General features: G+C 43.6%; 1 protein-coding gene and 1 long non-coding RNA gene across 3 annotated transcripts in view; both read right to left on the minus strand.

The window, feature by feature from the left end:
• Positions 1 to 389: 389 nt before the first annotated feature.
• On the minus strand, positions 390 to 1307 carry LOC135563978 (uncharacterized). Its single transcript, XR_010460750.1, has 3 exons — positions 890 to 1307; positions 693 to 789; positions 390 to 526 (listed from the first exon to the last, which is right to left on the minus strand). It is a non-coding gene; the product is annotated as an uncharacterized LOC135563978 (long non-coding RNA).
• A 10-nt stretch (positions 1308 to 1317) lies between these two features.
• Positions 1318 to 23416, minus strand: part of LOC115124214 (liprin-alpha-2-like) — an 87713-nt gene continuing 65614 nt past the window's right edge. Inside the window, exons 15-28 of one of the 2 annotated variants that reach the window (XM_065008329.1) lie at positions 21883 to 21912; positions 21013 to 21140; positions 20554 to 20738; positions 16255 to 16339; positions 12240 to 12321; positions 10763 to 10963; positions 8627 to 8692; positions 6406 to 6441; positions 6019 to 6194; positions 5783 to 5880; positions 4958 to 5133; positions 4466 to 4534; positions 3966 to 4118; positions 1318 to 1397 (exon numbers count right to left, since the gene is read on the minus strand). In XM_065008329.1, coding sequence (XP_064864401.1) covers positions 4044 to 4118; positions 4466 to 4534; positions 4958 to 5133; positions 5783 to 5880; positions 6019 to 6194; positions 6406 to 6441; positions 8627 to 8692; positions 10763 to 10963; positions 12240 to 12321; positions 16255 to 16339; positions 20554 to 20738; positions 21013 to 21140; positions 21883 to 21912 — 1407 coding nt within the window. In that variant the 3' untranslated portion in view covers positions 1318 to 1397; positions 3966 to 4043. The remainder of the gene's footprint in view (positions 1398 to 3965; positions 4119 to 4465; positions 4535 to 4957; positions 5134 to 5782; positions 5881 to 6018; positions 6195 to 6405; positions 6442 to 8626; positions 8693 to 10762; positions 10964 to 12239; positions 12322 to 16254; positions 16340 to 20553; positions 20739 to 21012; positions 21141 to 21882; positions 21913 to 23416) is intronic. The other variant, XM_065008328.1, reaches the window with a different exon arrangement.

Raw genomic sequence — 23416 nt, forward strand, 5'->3', positions numbered from 1 at the left:
TCTCTCGGGGAATGATGGAGAAATGTTCAAAGAGCAGCATATTTTAACCAAGGACATGGACTTGAAATGGGAAGGCGGGGTTTATTTGCACAAACTCTGAATATCTTTTCATTTTTGTAATATAGATGTGTATATATTTATATATATATATATATATAAAAAAACTCATATTTATATTCATTTACAGATAACCTACACATCTCCTGGTAGAAGAAATACACAGTACATTATGCTTCAACAAGTTATTGTACATGTAAAAGGTAGAAACGGTGACAACAGGACAGACTGAAGGAAAGTAGCACCGGCAGCTGCTGCCCAGGTTTCAGGGGGCCTTGACTTGTAAGTGCAGAGGGGGGCGGCTTGGCAGGAGGCACCCCTCGCTGCCCCCCCTCTCTCTTTTTGGTGGGTGGGTGGGTAGGGGGTGCTTCTTGGCAGTGCGTCTCGTCAGAATGTTTGTTCCAGGCAGGAGGACCCGTCCAGCAGCTCCAAGGTACAGTAAGACCATCTCTACATACAGTATCTGGACCTGAAAGAGAGGAGGTAAGGTTCACTTACACTGTGCCACTGTGAAGCTTTATCCACAGTGACAGTGCAGTTTTCATAAACATGGATTTGATCACATGGGAATTATTGTTGACATTACTAATTGTGTAACATCTCATTTGAGACGTAGCTGCCATATATCTCTCTACCTTGGCATTCAGGGGTATTCATGTATATATTAGGGATCCCCATTAGTTCCTGCCAAGGCAGCAGCTACTCTTCCTGGGGTCCAAACACATGAAGGCACTTACATCACACATGAAAAAAATATAAAAACAGTACATCATATAACAGTATTACACCACTACATATCTACAATACAAAATGTATATTACTGCCATACTACCTGTGTGTGTCTCTTCACAGTCCCCGCTGTTCCACAAGGTGTATTTCTATCAGTTAAAAAAAAATCTGATTCTACTGCTTGCATCAGTTACCTGATGTGAAATACAGTTCCATGTGTTCTGTGGCTGTAGTTGTCTGTGCTGGACAGAGATTAAAGGAGGGACAACAGAGTGAGGCCGCCTCATGCTGCTGCCTTTGACTCCTATCATCTGATCATGAGTGCCTGCACTAGAGCAGGGACTCTCCTCTCCAAGCAAACATGGTTATCTGTAAAGACAAGTTACCCTCTCACCCCGTTCCAATTTCTCACAGTCATTTGCTGTCCCTGAGCAGAACGACAGATGTAAGAGAGAGGGAGAGTTTGTGCGTGAGCATGTGTGTATGCGCAACTGATAGCTTGTACAGCGATAATGTGTGTGACTTACAGCTTACAGTCTCTCTTCTCCTCCCTCAGCAGGAGTAGGTCCTCACTGTAGAGCTGTCCAGACGCTGCACTGCTAAGGGGCCAACTGTAGGGGGAGACAGAGACCCGTCAGTTAGTCACTTAGCTTCAACACCCAGAGTGGGCCCAGGGTCAGTAGATAATGCTATCCAACTTACTTTATGCCCATAACAACTGACACAGGATCAGCTCCCATTGTCCACTGTGAGAGGGACAAACAAATGAGAGAGACAAACAAAACGGACTCTAAACCAGTTGATAAGGGCTGGGAGAACAGTAGACCATACTGTGGATACAACACACTGCACACACACACACCACACTCGGGAACGGGGTTAGTCAAAATGTCAGCTAGCAAAGCCAAGGCACATTGCATCGCACACTCAGAGGAGGAGTGCACGTGGCCATTTTGAGTGAATCACACCTCGCACAGGAACAAGTCTGTTAATGTCATCACCACCACCGACCAGGGACCACAGATAGAGGCAGATACAGGAAGGCAGCTCGATTACACTGGGGACAGAGTGTTAGAGAAGAACTCTGGTCAAAACCTGCAATCGGATGTCAGCGATAGACTTGTATCAGAAGGTGCGTCCATAATTCCGGAGTGAGTTCTGGCATAATGCAGCCTGCTGCACTACAGTCCAGCTATAACTCACTGGGCCACAATCACAGATGCAAGTTTCAATACATCTCTCATCCCCTTGAAAACGTGAAGATTTTGACCAGCGTCCTCTTTTAACAACAGGGCGAGGAGCGACACAAACCGGCAACTGTAAAACATCCATCTTATCCATCATAAATATTTATGATTCTTTTATGTAAACCTCCTTTTACAGGGCAACTAAAATAGCTCAACTTCCATAGCTCAGCTAACATAGAACTAATATAGCTCAGCTAACATAGAACTAACATAGCTCAACTAATATAGCTCAACTAACATAGAACTAACATAGCTCAACTTCCATAGCTCAGCTAACATAGAACTAACAGAGCTCAGCTAATATAGCTCAACTAACATAGAACTAACATAGCTCATCTTCCATAGCTCAGCTAACATAGAACTAACATAGCTCAACTAATATAGCTCAACTAACATAGAACTAACATAGCTCATCTTCCATAGCTCAGCTAACATAGAACTAACATAGCTCAACTAATATAGCTCAACTAACATAGAACTAACATAGCTCAGCTAACATAGAACTAACATAGAACTAACATAGCTCAGCTAACATAGAACTAACATAGTTGAGCTATATTAGTTGAGCTAACATAGAACTAACATAGCTCAGCTAACATAGAACTAACATAGAACTAACATAGCTCAACTAATATAGCTCAACTAACATAGAACTTTCATAGCTCAGCTAACATAGAACTAACATAGCTCAACTAATATAGCTCAACTAACATAGAACTAACATAGCTCAACTAACATAGAACTAACATAGCTCAACTAACATAGAACTAACATAGCTCAGCTAACATAGAACTAACATAGCTCAACTAACATAGAACTAACATAGCTCAACTAACATAGAACTAACATAGCTCAACTAACATAGAACTAACATAGCTCAACTAACATAGAACTAACATAGCTCAACTAACATAGAACTAACATAGCTCAACTAACATAACTCAACTAACATAGAACTAACATAGCTCAACTAACATAGAACTAACATAGCTCAACTAACATAGAACTAACATAGCTCAACTAACATAACTCAACTAACATAGAACTAACATAGCTCAACTAACATAGCTCAACTAACATAACTCAACTAACATAGAACTAACATAGCTCAACTAACATAGAACTAACATAGCTCAACTAACATAGCTCAACTAACATAGAACTAAAATAGCTCAACTAACATTTGCAAAGGGGATTCATTGCTTTAACTTCAAGGGTGCAGCAGCAGAGGCTGCAACTAACAACTACTGTGCTAATAACAGTAACCTGAGTAACAATTACTGGACACACAATATGTCTACTATAACAAACGGACAACCTGGACAAGCAAATGGCCACCCTTGTAGTTGGCATCAGGAGCAGAACGAAACAGAGGAACAGAGCAGTAGAGGTAGAGAGAGAAGAGAGGAGGTACGGTAGGGTGGACAGCAGGAACCGGGGAGTTTTGGGGGGCGTAAAGGCACACAGGCCAACAGCAGGCCACATGGTATCGCTCCAGCATATCTGACCTTGAAACCAGTCCAAATACATGTCGTCAGGACTGTCATCCAGCGCCTCATAAAGCACTGCACACAGAGCAGCAGTCCCAGGGCAGAGGAAATACAGGTACAGTCAGCAACATGCTCCACCCATACACCCATAGACGAGAAAGAGAATGATGGGGAGCGAGCTCCAAGTAAAGAGAGGGGCGAGAGGACCCCCCCTCCCAAACTCTAACACAGAAATGAATTGCATCCAGGTACAATCTTAATCAAATACATTTTGTGGCCATTTTTATAAGTGTTTGATGAGTGCAATTTTACCATCCAATTTGGCAATTTTAGCAATTTACATTCATCCAAGCTAAGTGACCTAGACTGGAGGCTCTAGTTTAATTGTTAGGTCTACTTTGTGGGGGTCTTGGCCATGCAGGGGGTCTGTGGGGGAGCTCACCTTCGGGGGGTAGCCTACGGGAGTGTGAGCCGGTGGTGACGCGGAAGCCAGCGGGGAGGGTCTCTGCCGAGCCGGGCATCATACTGATCCCATGGACGTCCCGCGGGGGGAACTGCCTCCTCCACGATGGCCCCGGAGGTCATTATCTTCATACTGATGGACAGACACACAGACAGAGACAGGTTAGGGATTGAGTTTAGAGATAAACTGGTCTGAGAACAGCTGGTGTCTGCATATACAGCAGTGTTTATAGTAGCTAACAAATATGACTAATTTCCCAAGGCCCCTTATATTTATATCTCAAACCAAGTCTAAGACAATATGAGAGACAAATGAGTGATGGGTGGGAAGTGGAAACTGAGGACAGGTCTGAGGTGCAGTGAGATGGTGGAAAACAGAGTAATGATTGACAACAAACCCAGGTGTGTGTGTCTGTCTGCCACGGCCCATCACCCATGGTAACAGCGGGGCTAGCTGTCCGGGTGACAGGAGTCACTCACCTCGTCCAGTCGTCTCTCAGTGCCCAGGGCTAGCAGGTTATTATATTCCCTCTCCAGAATCTGACGTGCCTGGGGAGAGGAAGGGGAAATAGGTCTTATTAGGTACATTTGAAATGGAAGTTGTAGGTCTCTTTATTTGGGGCTCCAGACGCTTTCTGGATTACCAAACAGCTCTCTGTTGACCTACTGGTCTGGCACTCAGGGTATTATTAGACCTGTTTGAGATGGAAAGACTGAGAAATGAAAATGTGTGTTTGAAGTGTACTTCTAATGACGATCATCTAAATCATTTATTCCGTCCTGAAAAAAATAAAAACACTGTTTAATTTAACATCATAATTCACTTGCTTTTAGTTCTGAGACAAGACTACGGACTCTTGGAATGAAGACGTTAATGTCTTCCTCTTATGGTGTGGTTGTGCTAGTATATTATGCATCGCCCTCTTGTGGCGTAACTATGCTATAGCGTGATGGGGGGCAGAGGGATCTGACCTGAGTGCTTTGGTTGGGGATCTGGATGAGCAGCGCCAGGCTGGTGTGGTCAAAGTTGTCGTCGAGGGCGACCAGGGCCCCGTGCACGCCGCTCTCCAGCAGGATGTTGGCATAGTCCTTTAGGCCGATGCTCTGGACCCAGCGAATCACCCGCTCGTTGCTCCACACCAGCACGTCTGGGGCACACAGACATGGTATTACAGGAAACACAACATGGGTGTTTGGCCACAGACACAGACTTTTTCCATGTCTGGTTACATGATGAAGAAAACCTCTGGGCTCTGCTAGATTGGTCCTTACTGACCATCACCTCCTAGCTCTATGACAGGTAGGCACTGCTTGGCTATATCTCACAATAGAATGCAATACATACTGTAAAGTAAGTGCGCTTCCACAAGTATTATTTGCCTTAGCAGATTACTAACGAGATTGTAATTAGACACTACTAGATATATTTTAGCTCAAAGGTCTTCATTATCGTTCTTTGAGCAGTCTCTAAAGAAAAAAGTCCACCCAAAAATGATATTTTGGTATTCGTTTCATTAGTCCATTGTTGATATAGTCCCAAAATGTTATGCTTGTCACTAATCAAGTTTTCAGGATACTGTATATAACTTTAAAAACACAGAAATCATTCCCATATGGTTGAATTTGCATCATATGATCCTGCGTTTTGCAGGATGATACTAAATGCATAATACAGGGATGATTTCTGTTTTTTGAAAGTTACGTATCTCGAAAACTTGATTGCTGACAACAAAACATTTTGGACTAATGAAACAAATACCAAAAGACAGTTTTTGGGTGGAATTTTCCTTTACGTACCTCTCATTTCATGCTGGCTGTGCTCTCTGCGTCTCTCCAGCTCTTTCCTGTCATAGTTGAGCTTCTTCAGACCCATGATACCATACTGCAAACTCGTCCTACAGACATGGGAACATTAGAAAAGCCATTTTTTAGAAAGACAGACAATAACATTTTGCACTTATTACCACAAAATGAGCCTCAACACTAAAGTTTCCGATCAAATCCTTCATCACGCAGGAGGAGGGCAGGTGTACCTGTGAAAGCTGTCCACCATTTTGAGATGCACCCGGAGGTCCTTCTTGGTGAGGTGGTCCAGCATGCGGGCGTCCACCAGGCACTCCATGAAGTAGCTGCGGTACTGAGGTAGTCCTAGACTGGGCAACCACTCGTTCCCTATCCACTCATGGTTCATGTCACCATACGCTAGAGTCTGACAATAATGACAAGGAAACAATTAAGTACTGTAAACCATTGTTAATCTGTAAACGATTTTGACGAAGTTTAAAAGTCGCCACATAGACAACTCTGGTGTGTGCCTAGTTAAATAAAAAATAAAAATAAAATAATAAAACTAAAGTAACTCTAAATAATCTACAATTCCATTGTTCTAATCCATGAGAGAGACCGAAAAAATCCTTTACCTGCGCCCAGCTCCCCTCCTCGGACTCCCCGGACCTCTGTCATTGGTCAGGCATGGAAAAGAAACAGTAGCACTATGCATGAGAACATAATAGCAACAGGTCACTGGACTTCATCTACAGTCCAATAGTCTCTACTCTAGCATCAGAGGCTGTTGACTTGCTCAAGCCAGAGCCAAGGCCTCAGAACGTACAGAAATGTTCTCCCTCGCATATATTCCCCGGACAAACTATTCACATCTAAAAGTAGAGCTCCATCTAAATATGTATGAAAAATCACTATTCGAGGGAGGGAAAGTGGCCTGTGGGATTTATCTGCAATCTGACAAGGGAGAATGATTTCCCCCCTTTAGCGTGTGAACTGAACTGGCCCCATGGGAGAGTAACACAGTTATCCCTTTAGTCCTGGGCTGAGCTGCTGCCACATTACATCTGATTTGGAGACGGACGCTGCTGCCACATTAGGCCAATCCAGCTTGCACAAAACGGCTGGCACAAATGAGAGCCCTTTTTCCCATGGTTCGCCCTCCGTACAATGGTGCTGAGTTGGCTATTAGCCTCATTGTGCCTGACATGCAGGCTGTATTACAGGCAGGGAGAACAGTGGAACAAAGAATAACCTTTATGTGCAAGCTCAAAGAGATCCATTATTACATGTACAGTATAGTACATAGTTGTCTGTGTCCTAGGGATTAACATACAGTATAGTACATAGCTGTCTGTGTCCTAGGGATTGACATACAGTATAGTACATAGCTGTCTGTGTCCTAGGGATTGACATACAGTATAGTACATAGCTGTCTGTGTCCTAGGGATTGACATACAGTATCCTAGGGAGTACAGTATAGTACATAGCTGTCTGCTGTCTGTGTCCTAGGGATTGACGTACAGTATAGTACATAGCTGTCTGTGTCCTAGGGATTGACATACAGTATAGTACATAGCTGTCTGTGTCCTAGGGATTGACGTACAGTATAGTACATAGCTGTCTGTGTCCTAGGGATTGACATACAGTATAGTACATAGCTGTCTGTGTCCTAGGGATTGACATACAGTATAGTACATAGCTGTCTGTGTCCTAGGGATTGACGTACAGTATAGTACATAGCTGTCTGTGTCCTAGGGATTGACATACAGTATAGTACATAGCTGTCTGTGTCCTAGGGATTGACATACAGTATAGTACATAGCTGTCTGTGTCCTAGGGATTGACATACAGTATAGTACATAGCTGTCTGTGTCCTAGGGATTGACGTATAGTATAGTACATAGCTGTCTGTGTCCTAGGGATTGACGTACAGTATAGTACATAGCTGTCTGTGTCCTAGGGATTGACATACAGTATAGTACATAGCTGTCTGTGTCCTAGGGATTGACATACAGTATAGTACATAGCTGTCTGTGTCCTAGGGATTGACATACAGTATAGTACATAGCTGTCTGTGTCCTAGGGATTGACATACAGTATAGTACATAGCTGTCTGTGTCCTAGGGATTGACATACAGTATAGTACATAGCTGTCTGTGTCCTAGGGATTGACATACAGTATAGTACATAGCTGTCTGTGTCCTAGGGATTGACATACAGTATAGTACATAGCTGTCTGTGTCCTAGGGATTGACATACAGTATAGTACATAGCTGTCTGTGTCCTAGGGATTGACGTACAGTATGGTACCCAAGGGCAACGCAGCTCCTTGAACCATAGCAGTAACACCAACACATACTGGGAAATATAGGGCAGTGCACCAGTCATTACAATTAAAAAGCCTTCTTTACCTATTATAACGAAAGGGAGAGCTGAGAATGGATGTGATGTGATGCAGTCTACCCACATTATCAACAAACCTACTGTTATTCAATCTCCCTACCCTCCAAATCCTATAGGAGGAAAAACATGTTTTATTGTCACATACACCAGATAGGTGCAGTGAAATGGGTTGTTTCACAATCCCAGCCATAGTAGTACAGCGCCTCTGGAGCAAATCGGGGTGAAGTGCCTTACACAAGGGCACAATGACAGATTTTTCACCTTGTCGGCTCGGGTATTCAAACCAGTGACCTTTTGGTTACTGGCCCGATGCTCTAACTGCTAGGCTACCTGCCGCCCAGTCCTCAGTACAGGCCTCAGTAAAGCAGCCATTGACAGGTCTCAACACTGCAGTGAAAGCAAGAAAAGAGAGAAGTGAGTGAGAGAAGAGGTAAAAGGAGAGGAAGGACTAACCGTTTTGGAGGAGGGTGCTGCGAGGGTCTCCATTTCCTCGTGGGTCACCCATACATTGCCTGACGGCTAGGAGTGCCCAAGAGAAGAAGACAGCAGCAGCAGCAGTAGTCCGCCAGGAGGGGCAAGCAGTATTAAAGAAGAAGAGCAGCACCACTGTAAGCCAATAGTGTTATAGCATCATGGTCAGATGATGAGCAGGCCCGCCCCTCTGGGGTCAAAGGGCACGCACAGTACACAAACAAACACAGACACAAAACTGTAGACATTGGTCCTTAACCACCATCTAGGATCAGATTACTCTACCCCCATCATAACCTTATCCATTAAAGGGGTGAAATACTATCTGATCCTGTATCAGTGGTTAGGGGCAACTTCTGACTTTGGATAGACAAAAACAGCACATAACACAGGAGCAGCCCACCTACACAGGTGCAACACACACGGGCCAAAGGAACACATTTACCATGCATGACAAGACTGGTTCACCATAAACTAGTGTAGTAGTGGATTAGTACAGGTGATTGGAGCAAACAGACACAAATACAAACATGCATATCCACCTCAGTCTAGTTTGATATACCTCAGTGTTCCACAAGGTTAAACCCCTTTCTAACAGACTCAGTCTAGTTTGATATACCTCAGTGTTCCACACGGTTAAACCCCATTCCAACCCATTCTAATCTGTTGTTGATTCTAATTTTAGCAGCCATGATCACTGTGCTTTGCAGCCCCACTGGATCAAGCTGTCATGACCTAGATAAGATCACTTGAGGGGATGACAATCTTTATTAAAGACACCGTACTAAAGGGCTGCTCACGCATGCCTGTTTCACACTATAGAGCCGAGCCAAGCCCAGCTGTACTGGGCAGCACAGTACGGTTCGGGTCGGCCCCATAGGGTGAATCAGACGTCACTGTCTGTGAGCAATAACCAGTCCTGCGACTGGTATGGAGCAGAACCCTGCATTTACAGGGTTGATTAACCCAGAGTGTAAACTTAAAGTGGTCGTTTGGTTCAGAGGGGCAGGGAACTGACCATCAGTCACAGAAGGGGGCACCATGGCAGAGGGGGGTCTATAGAGTCATATTCCCAGTTCACTGCTCCTTGATGAAAGATTCATGAGCAGTGTGTGTGTGTGTGTGTGTGTGTGTGTGTGTGTGTGTGTGTGTGTGTGTGTGTTGTGTGAGTGTGTGTGTGAGAGAGTGTGTGAATGTGAAAACCCTGCTGGTCATCTATGAACATCTTGGTCAGGTTCTGTTAAAATCTCCACCCGGCACAGCCCGAAGAGGACTGGCCACCCCTCATAGCCTGGTTCCTCTCTAGGTTTCTTCCTAGGTTCTGGCCTTTCTAGGGAGTTTTTCCTAGCCACCGTGCTTCTATATCTGCATTGCTTGCTGTTTGGGGTTTTAGGCTGGGTTTCTGAACAGCACTTTGTGACATCAGCTGATGTAAGAAGGGCCTTATAAATAAATTTGATTGAAATTTGATGGATAAAGCTACATAGAATAAACAGTTTGTAGCATTAAGCTCAGCAGGTTCCTCAGAGGTTACATGAAATCACCATGACAACTCAGAGCTGTGAAACAGACTGAGGTATAAAATAACTGTTGGTGTGGTAAATTAGAGTAAATGCTGCAGAGCTGAATTAAGGGCATGAGCTGACTGACACTACTGAGAGATAAACAAGCCGGCCTTAACCGGTTTCCTCCCATTCTCTCCAACATTCAGTGACCAACACAAAGGATAGAGATGCTACACAAGCCAGGCTCTGACTGTGAAGGCGTTACAATGCAAACTAGCAGAAATAGCTACTTGAGTGTCTTTACCCTTGAAGACTATACCGTCTGTGTGTATGTATGTGTGTGTATGTATCGGAGCTAAGAACGTGCCGTAAACTCCCTCAGAATGTCGCCGGTGGAGCTATCGAATAGGTCGAATGCATTTTCTATAGCTCAATGTGTTTGTTGTCAAGCAGGCGGTCACGTGTGTTGGTGTGATAGAGGAGCCTGGTTAAAGCCCAGACGGGCAGGTTCAGGGAGGCAGCGCTATATGCTAAGCTAACACACTGACGGCAGTTACATGCATAGGTAAATGTGTGTGTGTGTGTGTGTGTGTGTGTGTCAATGGACACTCACGGTTCTGGAGGTTGGCGGGGCAGATGGACTGGTGAGGGACACCATCTCCTGGATGGCCAGCCGTAGTTTGAGGCGGTGCAGGGGGTTACTGATGCCAATCTCCCTCTGGATCTCTGTGTCCGACAGGGCCGACATGATGGCACCGCTCTTCACGTTGGCACGACACGCCGCCACGTACCAGGCGGGCATCCCCAGCCACAGCTGAAACAGGACGAGGAAGACCATTTGTGATTTCATGTAAAGTAGCAAGTGAGCTTGTTTTTACAAATTATCAGTGATGTGGTGGGAGGACTTGTCTACCATCCTTACTTATGGTAGACAAGTTGAGTAGCGCTTCCTTGTTTTAATAAAGATCTACTGAGAAACAGTAGGGGGCAGTCATGGTTGAAATGTTCACCTTGTATGTTCAAGCATGTTCTATCATAATTAAATGAGGAAAAACTGAATACAGACATAGGATATTTCAATGAAATCAGAAAATAAACTGTGATGATTCATTGATAGGCAACGCATTAATTTACTTAATGAATACCCATGTTAATATTAAACAACATCACTATGGCCTTTATGAGGTGTAATGTCAAGCAATTACACTCAAACCCATTTGGAAATTGATTTAACTAGGAAAAGGTGTGCTGGGGAGAACATGGCATAGTAAATTACAGAGTAGACCTTTACCAACAGCCTCTGAGGCTTCCACCAAGGTGACATCAAAATCTGGGACATTGACTCCCATAATATCAGTGAGATCCAGATTCAATCCACTGCTGGTCCCATAGGCCCAACACCAGAGTGTTTCCCAACTCCAGTCCTCCAGTACCCCCAACATCACACAGTGTTGTTATAGCCTGGGACAAACACACCTCATTCAACTCATTGAGGGCTTGATGATCAGTTGACCAGTTGTATCAGGTGTGCTTGTCCAGGGCTACAATAAGTGAGTACTGTTGGAGGACTGGAGTTGGAGAAACACTGGATTAGTATAATATAATATAGCACAAAGAGTAATGTCCGCCGGAGGCGTAATCATTTTATAATAACTCTCGGTAACATGCTGACTACTACGGCATTGGAGTTCCCCGGGTCGTAATTACAACACAATACATCCAACGATTATGTAACAGCACTGTGTCGTTCCACATCCTTTACCAGTCATGTTTTGATTAAAGGAAAGCATCTGGTCTGCATTTCGTAGTGCCGTATTAGAAAGGGTGACCATTAGGCTGAAGTAAGGCATCGGCTAATTGATTAGAAATGTGAGACATCATCAACGGTCAGAGGTTAGAGGATAATGGGTGTCGTATCTCAGGTGAATGCTGAGTGTGCAGACTGGGGAGTCAAGGAGGAATAGACCACTTCACCGGGGCGGAGAATATCATCTTCTTCACAGAGTGGGAGTCTGGCACAGACCTTGTGAATCTATCCCAGAGGCGGGAGGATTGAGAATGGCTCCAGGCCAGAGTAGAGGAGTGCCTACCTCCAGCCAGGCCACCACTGTGGGGCCGTCCCATTGGGCGAAAGGTAAGCCTTTCCTCCTCGCCTCTTCCAACAACTCGTGCCTGAGGGCGGGAGCAGAGACATGGGATTAATGCACTGCACACACACATATACTGAGACAGTCACCCCCCACCCCCTCACACAAGGCACTAGTATTACACCAAGATTTTGTGTGTGTGTTCACTGTACAGTGCCACACACTTTATCTCTCACAGGCCAGAGCTTTCTAAAAGGGCACGGTCTTATCATACAGTACATCAATCTCTCCATACACACACTGCATGTAAAATGAGTACTCTCACTCTCTGCCCCTAGCTCTCTCTCTCCCTGTCTCTGCCTCTCTAACCCCCTCTCTCTGCCTCTTTTTCTCTCTGCTACTCTGCCTCTTTCTCTCTTTTTCTCTCTCTGCCCCTCTCTCTCTCACCATCTGGTCCAGACACACCTTGAAGGGACAGCTAGGGCTGCTGGGCTGGTCACTGAAGCCTGACTTTGAGTTGCTAATCTGAAGAACCATCAATCTCCACTTGTCTCTGTGCTGCAGCTGGGAATGTATTACTACTGCTGAGATACTAACCACAGAGAGACTGGGCTTTTTCTGCTGACTGAGATACTAACCACAGAGAGACTGGGCTTTTTCTGCTGACTGAGATACTAACCACAGAGAGACTGGGCTTTTTATTCTGCTGACTGAGATACTAACCACAGAGAGACTGGGCTTTTTATTCTGACTGAGATACTAACCACAGAGAGACTGGGCTTTTAATTCTGCTGACTGAGATACTAACCACAGAGAGACTGGGCTTTTTATTCCGACTGAGATACTAACCACAGAGAGACTGGGCTTTTAATTCTGCTGACTGAGATACTAACCACAGAGAGACTGGGCTTTTTATTCTGCTGACTGAGATACTAACCACAGAGAGACTGGGCTTTTTATTCTGCTGACTGAGATACTAACCACAGAGAGACTGGGCTTTTTATTCTGCTGACTGAGATACTAACCACAGAGAGACTGGGCTTTTTATTCTGCTGACTGAGATACTAACCACAGAGAGACTGGGCTTTTTATTCTGCTGACTGCAATATCCTTTTGAGAGTCTTGCTGAATGTATTCTTTCTGGCCATCTTTAAATCGTGTTTGGTGTCTTTATTCACATTCTTTGATGGAATATTGCATTTTTGTGTGGCGGTGGAAGTGTTCAATAGGTAAACTAAGATGGCCAGAGTGAAATCGAGAAATGTGTTATTTATGCTGAGCACCCCTTTGAAAGCAGTGCTAAGCACTCCTGACGCCATACTCAGCTCAGAGTAAATTGCACCTTATCTAGGGAGAGTCATGTACCAGGCAATTTGTAATATGCTGATTCCTGCGACACCAACTCTGTTAGGCAGAGAGACAGAGAACTGATGAACGGTCTATATAAATGTGTGTTTGGGGTATGTGTGTGTGTGTGTGTCTCATCTTTATTGCTGTGTGCACACTGTTAACTAATGGAGTTGGGGAGCAGATGGGTGGGAGGCCTATGGTGTAGAAAAGAACCAGAGAGGCAACGCTAGAGAAATACCAAACTGTGGAACGCTACTTCCTGGAGATAGTTGACAGTGTCTGACTGGTCTAAGAGTCTGAATATAGAGAGGGCCTGTTGAGCTGATAAATACATAACTCACACAACATGCTACACACATAAAAACAGACTTCTGAAGTTACAATTCTATTCAGTGAGAGTTCTAAGGCAGGAAACTACATCTTGAGTGCAGCTAAAATGTCTTCCATCTGGAGACATAGTGGCCAACATGAGGCATATGGATAAAAGGCATGTGACACATTATGTATGTGACTTGGTCAGAGTTGAAGGCCTCAGTACAGAGAAAGGACACTTGAATACACCATACAACGACGGAATGGACTGACACACAACATAGGAGATGTGTCCATTGATATTAATCAATAATCAATTGTTTCCATTCAATGTCGTATCAATACAACAGGCATATAGATAGATATGTTCATGTCAGGTTGTTATGGATGAGATATACATCCACTGAACATAGCTGGGAAAGGAAGGAAACAGTTATGACAAAGAAAATAAAACAACAAGATATGACGCCCCATAACCCGGTATCAGAACCGGTTATATCTCACAGTCACAGATATAGAAACACGCACAAGGAAGGAGGAAGGTATTGGACATTCCAAGTATAAAAATCAACCCCATTAACAGGTGACGGCACACATTCTTTGTCCAGCCATGGATGCAGCCGCCACTCCACTGTGAGGGAGAAACATTTTATACGGTAAATGAAAAGATAGAAAGATCGAAAGGAAGAAAGACAGCTAGAAAGCAAGGGGTCATTAACAGCCATAGAGGGACAGAGTGACGTCAGCTTTGGCACCGGCCATTGGGAGGGGGACATATGGATGGACAGAGAGGTGGACAGACGGCACAGCGCTGACAATGGAGATGTCCAGGTGTCACACTGTCACAACTTACCCGCTTCTTTAGTCACATGATGAGAGGGAGGGAGGAAGAGTACAAGGAGAGAGAGAGAGGAAGAGAAAGTGACGGGAGACAAAAAGTGCACAAATGTTAATGAGTTAACACCCCCCCCCCCCCCCCCACCACCACCACCTTGCCCCCAAAACACACACGAATGCACAAACACACACACACACTGCCCATACATGCACGGACACATATTCAAACACACACACACACAGACACACACATGGATGCAGGCACCCCCCCCCACACACACACGGCAAAATAGAAACAGTCTCTCAAGTAGACAGGTGACAAGAGCTTTTCCAAAGACTGACATTAGAACAGTAGAATGACAAGTCAAAGAGTAGTATTGGTTAGCAAAAGAAAAGCCACTTTCTTCTTCTCTTTGGTCGATACAGCTTTTTACAGCATCGCGTGCAGGCAGACGAAAGATAATGCACTTGGGGCAAGACACCTGCAATGCATTGGCTCACATTCTTCACAGGAACAAACCAGCCAAATGCCAAACATTACCCAACACATCACACATACACAACACATCAGCAATGAACCATCACGATATTGACCAGGCTGAAAATGTCAATGTAAATTCAGCAGGCAGTTCAGTAGCATGCACTGGAGGAGAGCATCAAGATGCAAGGCGGTCCACTTCCTGGAAAACTGGAGAGTCGACACCAAATAGAACACAGTCGTCATCATCATAATACCTTCTATTGATCATCTGTAAGGGTGGGAAAGTTATTTGTCATGACAACTCAAAGCTCGCCGACAGAGAACACATTTGTCATTTGGCACTGACACGGTAGACACATACATCCCCAGTTGAAAGGAGATGAAACTTGCACATGAGGGAACCCCTCTGTTTTGTCGTTCATGTGTGGGTTTAAAGGAGGACTATATCTGGAACATCAAACCAAAAGCATGAACTAAGAGTCGTAGGCCTACAATGTGTGACATGAATAGACTTCCAACCCAATCAATAGTCTGACTGTGTTTGGTTAGGGGGGATCCCTCTATTGTATGTCTGATTCAGGTTCCTGGTCTGTATTGATCCTCTCTCTGCTGGAGAGTGGGAGTATTGGAGATGTATCTTCTATCCAGCCACATGTGGAACTGCCTCCTATGCAGGGAAAGGACTAATGAAACCCCACAGGGATTCCTCACCAGCCACTGTGTACGGGGTCAAAGGTTGGAAACGGGATAATGATCTCTATTCAGATGTACTATAGACAGACACTGCTGTCTGGCACATAAAAAGGTGTGTGTATCATAACACTTTAGTAGTGTCATGTACAGTAGATTAACACAGGGGGTGTTAGTACTGGTGTGGTACATTTCCCAGTGTTTCTAATGACACAGGTATGATTTATCTCCTACTGGCTGTGATGTGAGCCAATCAAGTATTATTGAGCGCAAGGTTGTTGTTTGTTTGGGGTTAAATGCTGCGGTGGCAGGTTTGAGGGGCAGGAGGGGGGTGTTGTGAAAGCTTACTTCTTTTTCAGCCGGCGGTCTTTCTCAGCCTGAGTCCCCAGCTTCCCCACAGCCATGTCCTGACCCAGGTCTGGATCAGACACTCCTGTGAGAGAGAGGGAGAATGGGACGTTACTGCACTGCCTGCATGGCTCATAGAAATCATCCCGCGTAGATAGCATCCAGACAGTACTAGCAAGGAGCCACACTTATTTCTTCTGAATCTGTACTCAACAGAGAGTTTACGCTTTTTCAAAGTCACTTAACTTCTTTGGGCTGGGGGCAGTAGTGAGTAGCTTGGAGGAATAAGGTGCCCAGAGTAAACTGTCTGCTACTCAGGCCCAGTTGCTAATATATGCATATTATTAGTAGATTTGGATAGAAAACACTCTGAAGTTTCTAAAACTGTTTGAATGATGGCTGTGAGTATAACATAACTCATATGGCAGGCAAAAACCTGAGAAAAAATCCAACCAGGAAGTGGGAAATCTGAGGTTTGTAGTTTTTCAACTCATTCCCTATCGAATGCACAGTGTCTGTGGGGTCAAATTGCACTTCCTAAGGCTTCCACTAGATGTCTACAGTCTTTAGAACCTTGTTTGATGCTTCTACTGTGGGTGAATGAGAGGGGAATGAGTCAGAGGTCTGGCAGAGAGCCACAAGCTCGCTACTCAAACTATTTGCTCTGACTCTACCTTGCACTGAGCCTACACACACTCACTAGACTATATATACACATAACATACTGTATACACATTCACTAGACTATATATACACACACCATATACACACTCACTAGACTATATATACACATACCATACTGTATACACACTCACTAGACTATATATACACACACTCATTAGACGATATATACACACAACATATTGTATACACACTCACTAGACTATATATACACACCATAGACACACTCACTAGACTATATATACACACAACTTACTGTATACACACTCACTAGACTATATATACACAACATACTGTATACACACTCACTAGACTATATATACACACTCACTAGACTATATATATACACACACAAACACACACAATTTGCTGCTGCTACTCTGTTCTTTATTTTACTCATATTATCTATCCTGATACCTAGTCACTTTACCCTGCCTTCATGTACATATCTACCTCAAATACCTTATTATTATCTATCCTGATGCCTAGTCACTTTACCCTGCCTTCATGTACATATCTACCTCAAATACCTTATTATTATCTATCCTAATGCCCAGTCAATTTACCCTGCTGCCTTCATGTACATATCTACCTCAAAGACCTCGTACCGCTGCACATTGATCTGGTACTGGTACTCCCTGTATATAGCTTCATAATTGATCTGGTACTGGTACTCCCTGTATATAGCTTCATAATTGATCTGGTACTGGTACTCCCTGTATATAGCTTCATAATTGATCTGGTACTGGTACCCCCTGTATATAGCTTCATAACTGATCTGGTACTGGTACTCCCTGTATATAAACTCAGCAAAAAAAGAAACGTCCTCTGTCAACTGCATTTATTTAAAGAAAACTTAACATGTGTAAATATTTGTAAGTTCCACAGACATATGACTAACAGAAATGGAATCAAATCTAAAGTAAAAAATGTGTGGCCACCAGCTGCATTAAGTACTGCAGTACTGCATCTCCTTCTCATGGACTGCACCAGATTTGCCAGTTCTTGATGTGAGATGTTACCCCACTCTTCCACCAAAGCACCTGCAAGTTCCAAGACATTTCTGGGGGTGATGGCTCTAGCCCTCACCCTCCGATCCAACAGGTCCCAGACGTGCTCAATGGGATTGAGATCCAGGCTCTTCGCTGGCCATGGCAGAACACTGACATTCCTGTCTTGCAGGAAATCACGCACAGAACGAGCAGTATGGCTGGTGGCAGGATGTGGGTGGGTTTATGCCCATAGGCAACGTTATTGTGGGTGATGTCTGGTGAGGACCTGCCTTACAACAGGCCTACATGCCCTCAGTCCAGCATCTCTCTGCCTATTGCGGACAGTCTGAGCACTGATGGAGGGTTTGCACGTTCCTGGTGTAACTCGGGTAGTTGTTGTTGCCATCCTGTACCTGTCCCGCAGGTGTGATGTTCGGATGTACCGATCCTGTGCAGGTGTTGTTACACATGATCTGCCACTGTGAGGACAATCAGCTGTCCGTACTGTCTCCCTGTAGCGCTGTCTTGGGCGTCTCACAGTACAGACATTGCAATTTATTACCCTGCATTCCTCATGTCTCCTTGCAGCATGCCTAAGGCACATTCACGCAGATGAGCAGGGACCCTGGGCATCTTTCTTTTGGTGTTTTTCCAGAGTCAGTAGAAAGGCCTCTTTAGTGTCCTAATTTTTCATAACTGTGACCTTAATTGCCTAACGTCTGTAAGCGGTTAGTGTCTTAACAACCTTTCCACAGATGCATGTTCATGAATTGTCTATGGTTCATTGAACAAGAATGGGAAACAGTGTTGAAACCCTTTACAATGAAGATATGTGAAGTTATTTGGATTTTTATTAATCATCTTTGAAAGACAGGGTCCTGAAAAATGGATGTTTCTTTTTTTGCTGAGTTTAGATCCATTACTGATCTGGTACTGGTACTCCCTGTATATAGCTCCATTATTGACCTTGTCATGACGTTGCCCTCTTTGGGTAGAGCGAGCACCATCCCCCTCTCTCTGCCTCCTACAACAAGGCTGCTGTGGTCAGAGAGGTTGTAAATTCCTGGAGGAGATTATCTCCTCATGGCCACAGTATATAGAGAGAGTGAGTTTTCATTGAGAGAACAAAGGAATTTCTTGCACCTCACAGAACTTGAGGTCTGAACAACATTTATGTTCTGGAGAAGGTATAAAAGATTGGTGAAGAATCCAGCTACAAACTGGTCCGTTTGGTACAATTTTGTGAAACTCATGGGAGACAATACGGCCACATTACCATAGCGCTGTTTATACAATAGCCTCAGATATGAGGCTTACATCTAATTGTTGTATAAGATGAATGAGTGAGGATGATACTGTTTGTGAAATTGTGTAATGTGATTTTGGACTGTTTAATGAAGGAAACTCCAATTCCCTTTGGAGTTTAACTAAATCAGAGGACCGTCCATGAGCACAGTTATGGTCTGGCATCCTGGGACAGGCCCTTTTCTGCTCTTCCGAATAAAACCCCCACCCGGGTTTTCTATCACCAGACCATGTTTCCCTCAATTACGAGAGGACTAAGGTTGAGACCAGCTTACCTCGATAACGAGAGGGCCAAGGTTTGAGAGGAGACCATAAACCTGAGTATAAGCTAAGGGTTGAGTAGATGGCTGAATCTTTTAACCATTCCATGTGGTTAAACTCGTAGACTATCGATACCGACAGAATAAGAACAAGTCTTTGATATTAATTACTAGTCTGCAGCTAAGAATTCGGTATCATTGTACACGAAGCCCGACAACCGCCGAAACATTTATTCTATAAAGACATGAATTAATGTCACTCTGAACTATCCATTCTAACCACGACAGAGAGAGAGAGAGGGCGGACAGACTCTCCAAAAGAAACAAACTTTTCACAGAGATCCCGACGACACACTGAGCGCAAATATATATATTGATTGCAATTGTTCCCGAATGAGTGAGCGTTCATGTGCAAAGGATTAGCATTTCAATTGTTATAATTATCACTCTGTCTAATAAGCCGCCATACCGGTTTAGCCCACTAGGGCACATTCTCCTATCATTTCATTGTAACCATATCTACTGTTTGTTAAGCATTTCTGTGAATTACTTAGTTAGTAAATAAATGATTTTAAGACAATTGATGTATGGATGACTCATAGTGAAGACTGGGTTCGTGCAGATAAGCAACAATTTACGATGTTTGGAATGAGACTAACATGAGGTAAATAATAATTCATTAATTCGAAGACTCATTGATCAGATATTAAAATATCTGAAAGTTATATTAGGAAAATACTTTGTAATCTGAATATTTTCCTTGGTGCCCCGACAACCTGGTTAATTACAGTTACGTGATTAATCAGTTTAATCGCATAATAATAATTGTAGAGAGTTATTTGATAAATAAGTCTTCAGTTTTAATGATGCCAAAGACGACAATCTGCTACTGGTACTCTCTGTATATACAGTGGGGAGAACAAGTATTTGATACACTGCCGATTTTGCAGGTTTTCCTAATTACAAAGCATGTAGAGGTCTGTAATTTTTATCAGTACATAGAGTACATAGAACAGACAAGAGCAACTCATATCAGAGAGGTGCTGAGTGTAGACCAGTACCTTGGCTCTGCCCGATGGCCTCCCTGTGGGCATGCAGCTGTGCCAGTCTGGTCTTCTCCTTCTTGCCAAACAGGCGTCCGATAGAGGACTTGATGCCTTTCTTCTTGGGCTGCTTGTTGATGGAGTCCTGACTGCTGGCTACGCTGCTCAGACCACTGGTCTCTGCCTCCAGGCTGGCAGCAATGCTGCAAACACACACACGCACACATATGCATACACACGCATGCACGCACACACACACACACACACACACACACACACACACACACACACACACACACACACACACACACACACACACACACACACACACACACACACACACACACACACACACACACACAAGGAATAAGATACAACTTGGGTAAGAGATCATTTGTCTCATAAACTACCGTCAGGATGAAGAAGGTGGAGTATGTGTGTGTGTGTGTGTGTGTGAGCGCTATAAGTGCAGCATACCCTCGGGCCTCGTTATGTGAGGAGGCTGGCAGTGTGCGGGTCATGCGTATGGTACGGGGCGTGGGGGGAGGGGACGTCTCACACTTGATGGTAGCCTTGTCCTGGCCGTCATCGTCGGTGGCCGCAATCTGACCGTGGAGAGGTGAAGAGACCTGTTAGTAGCTCTAATAAAACTAGTATAGTAACACCTCACACATCAATCTCTACAACACTGTTATTACACTATAGTCACACCTCACACATCAATCTCTACAACACTGTTATTACACTATAGTAACACCTCACGCATCAATCTCTACAACACTGTAACACCTCACGCATCAATCTCTACAACACTGTTATTACATTATAGTCACACCTCGCACATCAATCTCTACAACACTGTTATTACACTATAGTCACACCTCACACATCAATCTCTACAACACTGTTATTACACTATAGTCACACCTCACGCATCAATCTCTACAACACTGTTATTACATTATAGTCACACCTCGCACATCAATCTCTACAACACTGTTATTACACTATAGTCACACCTTACACAATCTCTACAACACTGTTATTACACTATAGTAACACCTCACACAATCTCTACAACACTGTTATTACACTATAGTCACACCTCACATCAATCTCTACAACACTGTTATTACACTATAGCCAGACCTAACACAATCTCTACAACACTGTTATTACACTATAGTAACACCTCACACATCAATCTCTACAACACTGTTTGCTTATAGGTCTTCAGAGTCCAATAATGGCAAGGATACACCAGACCATGACAGTCATCTATAGGAAGAGGTACTATGAATTGGAAATGTCTGATGTAATAAAATGAACATATCATTAGTACTGTACCTTTCTCCTGTGTTTCCTCAGATCACTGGGCTGCAGGGTGGATGACAGGAAAGAAAAGGAAAACAGCAGTTTACAGTAAATCAGTAAGATTAAACTAAATGTCCTCCATACAGAAACACCTAATTTATAATTATGTTATAGACATGCCTAGCCGATATACCATCAGGTGGGCACATGACCTGTCAATTACACATTACACCACACAATCAATTACAGTGATTTGTTGAAAAAACAACCTGCTTTGTCACTATTCATTTGAGAGGTCAATAAAATCAAAGGCTCATTCTTTAAAAGTCCCTGGGTATTGGCAACATTCACTCTCTGAGACCGTTTGACTGGCTGGCTGGCTGGCTGGTGGGGATTTGAATATTTTTAGCCAAGTGGAGGATAGAAAAAAAGAGACAGACTCCCTGTGATGGGGACATCTGGAGCGCTACAGCCCTGGGTCAGTGTGCTGTGTGTGTGTGTGTGTGACAGACAGACAGACAGACAGACAGACAGACAGACAGACAGACAGACAGACAGACAGACAGACAGACAGACAGACAGACAGACAGACAGACAGACAGACAGACAGACAGACAGAAAATCCTCTATCGACGGAACACACAGTCAGCTGATCAGTTCATCCTAATGCGTGTATTTCTAGATTGCCATTCAATAATGTCATCTGGGGATTCATCAAGGCAGACCTTTTTTCCTTGGTGGTATTGTCTCCATCAGAAGCTGGAGCAGCCAGAGCAACACACTAGTAAAAACAACCAATGTACCTAGGCACATGACAGGGAAGTGCTGCAACAGGCTGACCTAATGTAGACAGTACTTTTATTGACCTAACAGACAGTACTTTTATTGACCTAATGTAGACAGCACTTTTATTGACCTAACAGACAGTACTTTTATTGACCTAACAGACAGTACTTTTATTGACCTAATGTAGACATCACTTTTATTGACCAAACAGACAGTACTTTTATTGACCTAATGTAGACAGTACTTTTATTGACCTAACAGACAGTACTTTTATTGACCTAGCAGACAGTACTTTTATTGACCTAATGTAGACTACATTTATTGACCTAACATACAGTATTTTATTGACCTAACAGGCAGTACTTTTACTGACCTCTCAGACAGTACTTTTATTGACCTAACAGACAGTACTTTTATTGACCTAATGTAGACAGCATTTTTATTGACCTAACAGACAGTACTTTTATTGACCTAATGTAGACAGCACTTTTATTGACCTAACAGACAGTACTTTTATTGACCTAACAGACAGTACTTTTATTGACCTAATGTAGACAGCACTTTTATTGGCCTAACAGACAGTACTTTTATTGACCTAACAGACAGTACTTTTATTGACCTAATGTAGAATACTATTATTGACCTAACAGACAATACTTTTATTGACCTAACAGACAGTACTTTTATTGACCTAATGTAGACAGCACTTTTATTGACCTAACAGACAGTACTTTTATTGGCCTAACAGACAGTACTTTTATTGACCTAACAGACAGTACTT

Source organism: Oncorhynchus nerka, linkage group LG23 (assembly GCF_034236695.1).
Source record: "Oncorhynchus nerka isolate Pitt River linkage group LG23, Oner_Uvic_2.0, whole genome shotgun sequence".
Classification (NCBI taxonomy): Eukaryota; Metazoa; Chordata; class Actinopteri; order Salmoniformes; family Salmonidae; genus Oncorhynchus; species Oncorhynchus nerka.